Source organism: Mirounga angustirostris, unplaced genomic scaffold (assembly GCF_029215605.1).
Source record: "Mirounga angustirostris isolate CCGP_5_RB_7025 unplaced genomic scaffold, mMirAng1.0.hap1 SCAF_5, whole genome shotgun sequence".
NCBI lineage: Eukaryota > Metazoa > Chordata > Mammalia > Carnivora > Phocidae > Mirounga > Mirounga angustirostris.
The window spans coordinates 41,293,750-41,306,548 of NW_026991713.1; the positions used below are offsets into that span (position 1 = coordinate 41,293,750).

The 12,799-nt window shown below is 33.1% G+C and overlaps 1 protein-coding gene across 2 annotated transcripts in view; it reads right to left on the bottom strand.

The window, feature by feature from the left end:
• The window catches only part of ZDHHC17 (zinc finger DHHC-type palmitoyltransferase 17), a 94,408-nt gene that overhangs the window by 9,406 nt on the left and 72,203 nt on the right, over positions 1–12,799 (bottom strand). For both annotated transcript variants that reach the window (XM_054506911.2, XM_054506910.2), the window contains exons 10-13: positions 12,536–12,638; positions 4,942–5,064; positions 3,797–3,859; positions 999–1,092 (exon numbers count right to left, since the gene is read on the bottom strand). In XM_054506911.2, the coding sequence (XP_054362886.1) occupies positions 999–1,092; positions 3,797–3,859; positions 4,942–5,064; positions 12,536–12,638 (383 nt within the window). The remainder of the gene's footprint in view (positions 1–998; positions 1,093–3,796; positions 3,860–4,941; positions 5,065–12,535; positions 12,639–12,799) is intronic.

Sequence of the window (12,799 nt, forward strand, 5' to 3'; positions counted from 1 at the left end):
TGGGGGTAAAGGAATGCCATGAATGATACAATTTGGACAATAATGATATACATTATTTATTTTACAAAATGTTCTTCAGGAAAATAAATGTTTTAATAAAAGTCTTAAAATAAGGGCACCTGGGTGGCTCAGTCAGTTAAGCATCTGCCTTCGGCTCAGATCATGATCTCAGGGTCCTGGAATTGAGTCCCACATCGGGTTCCCTGCTTCTCCCTCTCCCCGCCCCCACTTGTGCTCTCTCTCTCTCTCTCTCAAATAAAAAAATCTTTTTAAAAAGAAGTCTTAAAATAAGAATGTTTATAATTACAAAGATGTGATGACTGCATGACATTGATTCTTAAGTTAAGTCCCAATGAACCAAATGAATCACAACTTTTGAGTTTTAACCTACTGTTTGCTTTGTGAGGTTTTAAATAACCTATTTTATCTTTACTTTTATAAATTTTATAATCCAACTTTTTAAAGGCTTCTCCCCAACGGTCATGCAATCTCTGCAATGTTTCCCTGTTGTCACCTCATAAAAACCCAGGGCCATCTCTCAGACCACTTAGTTCACCTCCTCAGACCACACCACTCTTGAACACTGAGGTATATAGAGTTTTTATCTGTCGTTCCTCTCTGCTTCTGTACACAACATCCTTCCAAATATTTTTACTGCCTTAACTTTTTCCACTTTAACTAAAAAGCAATACTGTCTCTGCATCCTTATTGATTCCACTATTATCCAATAAAGAAAATAGGAAAGAATAGGCACCAGAAAGAATTGATAGAGAAATATCAATCTTTTCTAGACACTGATTTTATAACTTTTCCCCCCCTTTTTCTCACAACTGAGTTGCTGTTTGTCAACCAGAAGATTAACTGGGGGGCAGAGGAGAGCAGGGCTATCGTAGAGTGTAGGAATGAAGTTTCTACCATCTACTTTAATACTGGACTTCATTAGTTATCTAGAATAACTTAAATGAACAATGCACTTAGAAATTATTAATAAAACTTACCTACACAGTTACCCACCCATGGGCAATGATGATCAAATTTTGCTATGCAGCGGTTGCACACGCCACAATGTTTGGACCTCACTGGTTTCCGTATCTGTTAATAAGCATTTTAAAAGATTATGAAAGGCACTACACCGAAGAAAGGAAAGCTGAACACTGATTTTCTCAAAATACAATTATGAAGAAAACAAAACTATATTTCCAGAGGCATAAAATAAAACAAAAACCACTACTGTTTTGTTAAATGAGATTTTAAGTGCAACAAAAAAGATAAAAAGGATAAGGCTACTGTGGAATATAAATGCCTAAGGGTGGGGTAGAACCATCATTTTACAAAAATAATTAAGACTCAAAGACCAATTTGCTGTTATGATGAATGGTACTATATTTAATTCACATCCCTCAAGTTTCTGAATAATAAAAACATCACTCTCCAGGCTTCTAAATGAAAAGTTATTGTGATTAATGGTCATGATACTGGTTCTTGTTTAACGAAATGAAACTGTTCCTTAGTAAAAGGAAGGCCAAATTAGAAGTGAACAAAAGCAGCTTTTAAAATTCAAAATCATTAATAAAATGTCTTCCCAAAGTTAACAAATCCAACAAAAACCAGTAAGTGTACACACACCTTTCTCTTTCAGTGGCTCCTGAAATCTCAGATTAAGGTACAACATCTCTGCTGAACTTCATGACCCATCTAAGAAAGTACACCATGCTTAGCAAATTTAGGTAGTCCCTATTACTTCAAAAACATAAAATATATTCATTATTCAGCTCCTGACAGGCAATAAGGAATTCATGTTTATGATGCCTTACTGTTCTAGGTGTTGTGAAATGTTTCACTCTACATCACTCTGAATCAGCCAAGTGAATAAAGAACTCATTATTGATCTTTGAAGGGCTGCTAGTCCTAATGCTGGATACATGACAAGAGCTATTTATTAACCCATGCCAGAAACAAAATTTGTAACATCCTTCATTGGTGTTTCAGAAAAGCATTGCCATTTCTCCACCAGTTTGCATAAGGTTATATATCATTCTGAGGCACTAAGAAAAAGCACAGGTTGACTATGCAGTCCTTACACGTACTAAAATGATCTGTGGGCTCTTTATAAAGGGTCACTTATTCTTTACCACAGATATGAAACTACATCTATTTAGGAGAAAGAAGAAGGATGTATTAAATTTTATCCCCACTTCCAACCCTCAGCTATACTTGCCCTTTGGGCAATACTTGTCAGTGAATTCTAAACAAAGACTGACACAAGGCTCCTGAACATGATAGGCTCCTCGGTTCACTTACAGAGTAATTCATTTTTAGGAAATTCTGATTTACATGTGGCTTCTTAGGGACCTGTCTTTTTATCAAAGGAAAGGATACCCATATAATGACAAATACCTCTGCCAATTTGAATTATTTTATAATTGGATATGCTCTTTTCTTTACAACACCGAATTATCTATCCAGAAGTACACGGCTTACAATAATATAATAAAACATTTATGCTAGAAGGATAGAAAGTCTTGTTCTTGCCATCAGATATTTATTTAACAATGAAACCATACTGAGTGACTCTATAAAGAATTTGTTTGCCACATGGCAAACATATGAGCAATGCATACTTGGCTTTGTGGAATGGAGTAATATGTCCAGAGAACAGCAGAATATAAAAATGTTCTGAACATTAAGGTGCCAGTCCTGTAAATTAACCATTGTAAAGCACAGAAACAAAAACCTTTTTAAAGAATGCTTGAAAATTCAAAAGAATCTAGTCAGCACCTTAAAGTTGCTACCAAAAGTAAAGCACTATACATTTTGAGTATTCAAAATTGTAACTGTTTGGTTAAGGAATGGAATGTTAGGTGGAACAACTTAAAGAATCTGTAGAGTTAGAGCTCCATTTCAAAGACTTATTCCAGGATCCCAAACTAAGTCAATTCTCTTGTTGTTATTTACATGTTAAGACATTAGTTCAGTGATAGTGTGTAACTTAAAAGTATAAAAGGACATTTAGTTTCATGGATGATTTAGGGATTATTTCCATTTCCATGTAGGAAAACATGGTTTAACACTGTGGCAACTTATATATTTTTTCAAGAATTATAAAAATTAGCAGAAAATAATTAAAACACAAAACAGTATTATTCTGTAGAAATTTGATACCCATAATAATAACACAAATAATGTATTACTATACCTGATCCCATAAGTAAATGCTATTTAATTTCATTTATATCTTTATGTCCTGAAGATGACAACTTTTAATATCAATGATAAAACAGTGCTCAAAGTTCCATAAATCCTCTAAGACAAAGAGATAACTACTCAAACAGAACCATTTTAGAGGCCATGCTGTCTTAAGTTAGCTAACAGATTTTCCCAATGTGACCTCTAAATATAAGAATAAATTTTTTCCTAAAATACCTAGGAAAACAATATTAGGTAAGCATAATAAACCTTTGATTTTTTAATATTTTATTACTTAGTTTTTTCTTTGTTGAGTTATATTAAAAGCAAAAACAGATTAAGGATGAATACGAATGAATGGTACCTTGAATCAGAAGTACAGTCAAGGTCTACCATCAGGGGGAACAAGCACATTGGGAGGAGACGTCTTTTTACCATCTTTCTCCTTACACTATGGTCTAAAAGGAATGTCGCCACGGAAGGGGGGGAGGGAGTGGGGAGGGCATGAAATGTGCTCAGCAGAAGAAACTGTTCTTGTTCCCCACCCCTTCTATGCTATCCCATTGCTATGTGAAGAGGAGAGAGGGAAGAATAAAGAAAAAAATACTACCAAACAGGTACTGCAGAATATACTGAGGTCCAGACTTCCTGTCTCTGCAAGTTCAACTATTGTCTGTGAATTAAAAAAATATATGTATTTTATTCAAAACTCAACAATGTTCACCAACTATAGTGCCATCAATATGAATCAATAAACATGATGTTCATTTTTAATTAACCAATGTTTTCTGCTCAGAATAAAATCTTTTATTTATTTACTTCTGCTATTATATTATAATATGAATATAGAAATTTTATTTCTTGGGTATATGAAAATGCAACTCTAAACTTAGGGGAATACTCTGAGAATAAAACTAAGTTACCTACCCTAAGAACTGGTCTGTATAGGTTTTGATGACTAAGACATGAAAATAAACTTAAGTTCAGTAAAGACCTTAATCTTCAGAACTGGATTATGACTAAGAAAACCTAGCAAACCAATTAGCAGTAATGTCTGAAGAATACTGTAAACATAAGGATAGCAATCTCTATGCGGGCTAGAAAAGGGGGGATTAGACCCTAAGAACTTGCCACTGTTTTAGTTTATTGTGGACAGTAATAATTCATCAGGATTTGTTTTGTTTTCAGAGACTGGATAAAATAGCTCTTAACATAGTTTAACTGCCTCCAGTCTAATCTAATTCTCTACTTCTAGGACACCTTCGGACTGTAAATTTGGTTTCCTAAAGTACCTGGGCTTTAATAAGGGATGCCCTGGATTTTACATATATATACACACACACATATATTTGTTATTGAACACAGACATAAATATATATATGTTATTGAAACAGAGTATCTGAACTATCAACCAGTTTACTGACCTTCCAGTTACACAGTCATTTAATAAACATTTACTGAATTCATATTATCTGCTGAGGGTTTTCAGAGATGTTTAAAATGCTGTACTCATCCCTCAAAGCAATCACAATTCTTATACAGGAGAGAAACATGAAATTTTAAAATGTCATGAAAGTGTAAGGACAGGCATTCAGGAGTTCCAAGGGTGAGCAACAACTATGCAGAATCTCAATTTGGTTTGAAACTTTTTTATGTTCTAAAAGATAGTTACTTTCTTTGTGCTCTAATATCTGGTATAAATACTGATAATTTGGCGATTAAACACATACGACTAGTTAGATTCTATCTTGCTACCTTTTTCTTTTGTTCTTCTGTAGCTTTAATAATCCCTGGATCTGATTTCCAAGATTTTCCAAAATTGTAGAAAAGTGCAACACTATTGGCAAGGAATGGAAGATGGATAAATAAAAAGTTGAGATGTGCCTGAAGTTAAGGAATCCAAAGAAGCAATGATAAATGAGTTACTATCATAGGGAAACTTATAATCTGTAAAATTTTACCACACACACACAGGGAACACCAACCAAGAAAAAAATACAAGTTGATTTATCTATTATTACATCGAAATAAATACGCTTCTAAATTATATTCATAACTGAATATAAAAAGTAAAAATGTGATTTCTTTACAAACTTTAAGTCATGTAGGATAAGCTTTCTGACACTTTAAAAAAGTCAGTAATGCATTAAAAATTCAGTGAATACATTATTTTTATATGATCATTATTTCTTCTGATCAAAAATGAAGGGACTTCTCATGTTCAAAGTTATTAACATATTACTTTATCTATATGCATTAAAGTCTTTATATTAATCTACCACTTAACATATCACACCCAGGTATTTAAAAGACTGCTTTTAAATTCTCTCCATTGCCTTTCTGAATACATTCAAATTGACCCTAATTTTAGAAAAGTATTCATAAACTTGCTCTAAACAGAAGTTTCTATGTTTACATTTTTTCTACCTAATGAAAATATAAGAAATGTACTAGGCTTTATAAATATAAATGAGGAATCAAAAACTACTTAACACTAGGAAAAATAATGTTGCTAGAGCAACATATTTCTGAGGCACAAAATATCTGAAATACTCAAATACTATTTTCAAGATTTTATGCAGGTACAAGTATCAACAGCTAAAAATCTCTTGAGAATAAAGCTGGGTAAATGTACATGCAAAGAATACTGAACTCTGGTATTTTTCAGGAGCAGGACCTTTATACACTGTAAGTTTCAAAAGGTGCTAACATGTAAATAGCTCAGGCTCTTAAAGCCTGGATTAAATTTGCAAGGGGGCTAAACAGCAGCTCAAGAAATGACTACAGATTTAAAAGGGATAGGATATTCAAGAATTAAATATCACATGAACTTAGAGAATTTCTTTGCTTATCTTTAAAGGTAAAGAGATTAGATATCTTTAAATGGTAGTTTGAACTTAGCTTTAGTAATAGGTCACACCAGTTAATTTTTTAAATTTACAAACAAAAATTTACAAACTCTCCACAAATGGCATGGTTGTTTTTTGTAAAGGTTTAAAACAACCATTTTTTTCCCTATAAAATCAGAAAATACTAAAAAGTATAAAGGCAAAAACACCTCCACAACCCAGGGACTATTCCTTTTATACTTGGTATTCTGCATTTTTAATAATTGAGATCATAGTGTTTTTATGAACATCAGTAAAACAACACCTATTAATCAACTATATGCCATTTAATCTGCACAAAAACTCTATCCCCACGTTACAGATGACAAACCTGAGACAGAAGTTAACGAAGTAGTCCAAAGTTGCAGACTAAATTAAAGGTAGAGCAGGTATTAAAATCCAGGCTCTTTTTACCTGTGCTATTCTGCTTCTCCAATGCACTCAGCAGAAGATACTGGGTCCTTAGATATTATGAGAACAATATCTTTGGGTATGGCTTGATGTATATTTTTATACTGTCAGATTATTTCCAGAAAGATACACCAACTTAAAATCCCACTAACATCACATACTGCTTGACTACTACATTTTCATCAGCTTTGAGCAAAGAAAAGAGTTGTCAATTTTAGAAGCAAAAGAAACCTTATTTTATTGTTTTAATTTGTATTTGTTTTTATGTTTAAATAGTCCTCCAATTAGATAAAGAAGTATGTGTCATCAATGTTTTCATTTAAATGTTTATGGAATCCTTTCTTACATTTAACTCTTTAATCTACTTGGATGTTATTTTGATGCTTGCTGTGAACTGCAGCTCTAACTTACCATAATACCCAACAAAACAAAACAAAAATAGTAAATCAAATGAATCAACTGTCTGCAAAATACCAGCAACAACTTCAGAAAGGGGACAAGCCACACTATACCATAAAGTTCAACTGGAGGTCAAGAAAAGACAACTCTGGTAAGGCAAGCTGCCTGGGGTAGTTCTTAATCCCACCTCCACTTGTATAAACAGTATGGAAAATGCAGATGAGAAGATAAAGTCAGAATTCTCATCAGTCCCACCTGGCCCTCTGCTGTGGACTGAATCACGTCCCACTCCCTAACCCCCCCCACCCAAATTCATATGAAGCTCTAACCTCTAATGTGCCTATTTCTGGAAATAGAGTCTCTAGGGTGGTAATTAAGGTTAAATGAGGTCATAAGGGTAGGACCCTAATCCAAGAGGATTGTAACTGTATAAGATTTAAGAGGAAGAAAGAAATCTCACTCTCTCCCCCTGCTATGTGGGATACAGGGAGGAGGTGGCTGTAGGCCAGGAAAAGAATCCTCACCTGAACGTTATCATGCTGGCATCCTTATCCAGAACTGTGAGAAAATCAATTTCTTTGTGTAAGCTAACCAGTCTACGTTACTTAGTAATGGCACAGATCTAAACATCAAATTATTCTTCAACTTAAATAGAATTTCAATCAAAATTGCATTAGGCTTGGGCGCCTGGGTGGCTCAGTTGGTTAAGCGACTGCCTTCGGCTCAGGTCATGATCCTGGAGTCCCTAGATCGAGTCCCGCATCGGGCTCCCTGCTCGGCAGGGAGTCTGCTTCTCCCTCTGACCCTCCCCCTTCTCATGTGCTCTCTCTCATTCTCTCTCTCAAATAAATAAATAAAATCTTAAAAAAAAAAATTGCATTAGGCTTTTCATGGAACTTAAAAAGCTGATTCTAAAAAATCTGAACAGAAGAACAAAGTGCCAAAAAAGCTAAAATATTCCTGAGAAACAAAGAAGCTGGAAAACATGGCCTACCAGATCATGATATTTAAGACTAAAGCTTTAGTGGGGAGGTGGGGCGGGGGGGGGGGGGAGGATGGGTGAAATAGGAGAAAGGGATCAAGAGTACACTTATGATAAGCACTGTGTAATATATAGAATTATTGAATCATATTGTACACCTACAACTGATATAACACTGTATGTTATCTGTACTAGAAGAAAAGGAGGAAGGGAGGGAGGAAGGAAGTTAGGAAATTAAGAAGTTAGGAAGGAAGGACGCAAGGAAGGAAGGACGCAAGGAAGGAAGGAGAAAGCTATAGTAATAAAATAGTACTGACACAGCAGAGATCAATAAGCTGAATAGAGTACAGGAAAACTGATAAATATCAAGGTTGACACTGCAACTGAGTGAGGAAAGGGTATGCTGGAGTAATGAGTTCCCTAATAAGCAAAAAGGAAGATAGACACGCCCACCCGCACAACATCATTCATTATACACGGTACTCAAATACACATGAATTAAGAAATAAATTAGAGATTATCTTTAATGACTTCAGAAACACCTGCATGTGCACGTGCACACACACACACACACAAATGATATACAAGAATATTTACAGCAATACTTTCAGAATTCACAGAAGTAGTGACTGGATACCTGAAGACAGGTATTAAAAAGCTTAGAGAATATTGTAAGAAAACTAGAAAAGATACAAAAAAACAAACAAAAAAAAACCTGAAGAAGCCGTAAACGGCTGGAAAAAATGCTTAAGAGGAAAATGTATAGGAGAAGATGGTGAAAATGATAATTAGCAATGTCTTCATTTTTATATATATAATCATACCAGCTTCCAGAAGTTCTTTATATCCATCTTTAGTTTAAGCTTAATTTAACTTAAAACCTGACTGAAAACTAGTTTATTTTTAGACATAAAATTTCTAATAGCCTAACATCAATATTTTTTCACTTATTACATCTTAAGTATAAGCCCACATTAAGTCTTAGAAAAGCATTGTAATGGCTATTTTATCCCATACTACACACAGCTAATTGATAACAACTATTCCCCATTCAGGATGGATACTCAGGTTGTTTCCACTTTTTCCCTACTATAAATAGTACTATGGCAAACAACTTTGTAAATAAATTTTAGATCTTATCTCTGATAACTTATTTATGAATGACTCAGGGTATTTTTAAAGCTTTTTCTACATGTTGCTTTTCAGGAAGGTTTAAAACTTAAAATTATGTTCAGAGTATAAAATTAGACATTTGAAGATACACTGTTATCAGATCAAAAAGCTGGGCAAGACTCTTGATAATTACCTATCTATGTGACTTTGGGCAAGACATACAACTTCTCTGAACCTCAACGCTTCCATCAGTTAGAAAACAGGATTAGGATTTATATGGTTTGTTTTTCTAATCTCAAAGAACTGCTTTGAGAACCAAGTCAAACAACAGATCTGAAAGAACTATAAACCAAAAAGCACTGAATAAATGTAAGGTATATATGAGATGATAATTATTTAATGAACAGTAGAAAAGAATAAAAACTTACTTGTTAGAGGACAAATAATTTATATCAATATAAAATTCATTACACCACAAAACACATAAGTTGGGTATCCTATTATGAGAAACTAAAATGAAGTTTATACAGTTGATCCTCATGCCTACTTGCTAAAATTTATTTGTAATCCCAAAATCAATATTCATGGTGCTTTTACAGTCATCCATGGATATATGCAAAGTAGCAAAAACTATGAGTCACCCTATGTACACAATGCCAGCCGAGCTGAACAAGGCAACAGTCAGCCTACTTGTCCTAGCTCTCATATTGTAAACAAGTATCTTTTCATGGTCTATTCTGTGTCACACGTTTTGCCTATTTGTGCTTTTTGTTGGCCATTTTGCTATTTAAAATGGTCTCCTAGGGTAGTGCTGAAGTGTTATCTTAATGTTCCTAAACACAAGAGGGCTGTGATGTGCCTTACAGAGAAAATAGGTGTGTTAGATACGCTTTGTTCAGGCACGGGTTATAATGCAAGCTGGCTTTGAGTTCAATGTCAGTCAATCAATGATAAATATTAAATCTGATATTTATACAGAAACACATATAAAACCAAGGTTATGTACTGACTGGCTGACAAAAATGTTATGACCAGAGGTTTGCATTTCTTTTTCTCCTAGGAGCAACAGGTTTAGTATTTGCTAATTCAATGTTTGCAGCAACTTCATAGAACATAATCACCACATATAATGAAAATTGACAGTAACTCTATTTTTCACAACTGGTCTAATCAGTTTTAATTACATATGTAGTCATGAGTTGCATGAGGAAAGTGGTAGAATCAACAGCAAAGAGGATGAAGTCAACAAGTGAGACAGTCCCTGACAAGAGCTGCCATTTTTAACTCCATTGTCTTAATCATTATCTTATATCATGAACCTTATGACTCTTTCCTGTCTAACATCCTTTGTGCTTCCATTATAAATAATTCTGGGCTCTTTCTGTTCCCTTCCTATATAGGTTTCCTGAGCTCTTATCTCTGGCCTCAAAGTTTAATACTGAAAAAAAAAATATAGCTCTAAAATCACATACGGCATAGAGATCTGGTTCTTTTATAACATAGAAAAGCGTAAAGCTTTTTTTTATTATCAGAATTTAAAGTTATTTGTGATTTCATTCCACATTCCATGAGCAGCATACACACATACGAATAAAAGAAATCATAAATGCGCACTTAAAGCCTATGTGGACACAATGATCCAAAAAGTCATGCATAAGATAGTAACACACACTTATTTAACATTTTTTACATGTCAGGTGTGTCCTAAGTTTAAATTCATCTTCTCAAGAATTCTGTGAGACAGTACTATGATCATCACTCCTTCACAGACAAGTATAAAAACTTGGTATTCTCATACTACAATTTTTATTTGAAAAATTAAATACATGCAATTTGTTCAGTGCATCTAAAAAATGAACTATATGCCAATCTATTCTAAAGGCATAATTATTCAAATAGGGCAAGTTAAATTGCTTTATTGTGCTGACCTTCCTTTCAAAATCTACTTCTTACATTCTCAACTCACTCTGGAAACTTGCATAGCTATTTTATTCTATCTCCAAATAAGGAAGAAAGAAAAGGAAAAAATTCAAGTCAGACTACATAAAAACTCTCTGGCATGAAGTTTTCATTATCTGTAATTTACTAATTTTCCTGCTTTTCTCCACTTATATGCACAATAGATTAAGAGAACAGCAACAGTCTAAAATTATTTTGAGATGTGAATCTGACTTTTTTCATGATATAAAATTTACTGTCCAATTTAGGTAACAAAATGAGAAAATATGTCTGGAATACTAATGTCATTTCAGAGGTCAGTGCTTTTTATAAATTTAAAATAGATGAGGTAACAAAAATAAGCAGATCTGTTTTACCTAGACTAAATGTTCCAATAAGACAAATTCTAATGTTTAATAAATCCTTGAAGAACAATTTTTATGTCAAAGTTTAGTACAAGGCAGAATGAGCTAGCAAAAACTGCCACATGGAAATATTTCAAAAGAAACTTATGCTAAGGAAGTATTTTTTAAGCACTATACTTTCTGAAAGTAATCATATAATGATATAAAAATATAAGAATGACAAGTATAGCCACAGTTCTGTGCCTCAGTCTCAAAATAAGCATTTTTGTTTTTCAATACTTTTTGTTTAAAACACAAGACAATAAAAAGAACACAGTGCTGTAACATGCAAGACTGTGAAGTGAAACTAGGTATTAATTAAAATTGTTCAGAACAGTCATAAGTCAACAAAAACTGTATTCCATTTAAAACCTATCATATTTTTTATGGTAATGTTTTAAAAAATGATTTATTAAAAGACATTTGTGAAACATGTGCCTTTATTTTAATAAAACAGACTGTCTTACTGATAGAGCTTCATCTACATAAAAATATCCAAAACTTGACATTGGTCTTATTTCTTTGATACACACACATGCACACACACATGTTTACAATTTCAAATTATTACTTTTTAAAAGCATACTACACTGAAATAATCAGCAAATATTTGAAGATACAGTACTGCATGCTTTTCATAATGCAAAAGAGAAAATTAACTGTTACCAACCACAACAAAATAAAAGGTTGTGATATTAAGAAAGTATTTAGAGAAAATAGTTTGATACTAAAACATGAAAATCACAGTTTAGTAAAAAAGGTTTCGAATACGTGTTGTTGAATCAGACTAGTGTGTGTTTCTATCCCAGCCTTATCAGGGACTAGCTATGTGGCCTTGGGCAAGGATAACAGCTTAGCCTATTTAAGCTTAAATTTTCTCATCTATAAAATGTGGAGATAAAAATATTAATATATAGAATGTGTACTAAATGAGTACAAATGAGTATTTAAGAAAATGCCCTTTAAACACTCAATAAATAATAGCTACTATTATTACTGATGTAGTCATTAAAAGCAGCTTTCAAAAGCAAACTATTAAATATGAAAGATTTTAAAACAATATTTACTTTGGTTCACAATTAGTATTTTCCTAGAAATACTGTTTTACTGCAGCAAATCATAAGTAGTTCAGTCCTAATGTTAAATTATTATAAAATATTCATTTAAATAACAAACAAAAATTGCTTTAGATATGACCTTTATAACCAAAGGATATCATTCCAAAACCAGAAGAACCACGTTACATACATCCAGAATTTGGTTGCCAAATATATTCCAAGGGGCAATGCACTATGCATTGAATGATCAAAAAAGGATCTGCAAAATACAAGTTTTTATAAAATTTGAGCTCTAGGTTTCTTTATAAAAATGAGTAATTACTTAAATGAAAATTATACACATTCCACATAGTAAACTCTGGTTTAACCAAAATCCAGAAATCCAGGATGCTTAAATACCAAGACCATTTTTCATGGTAA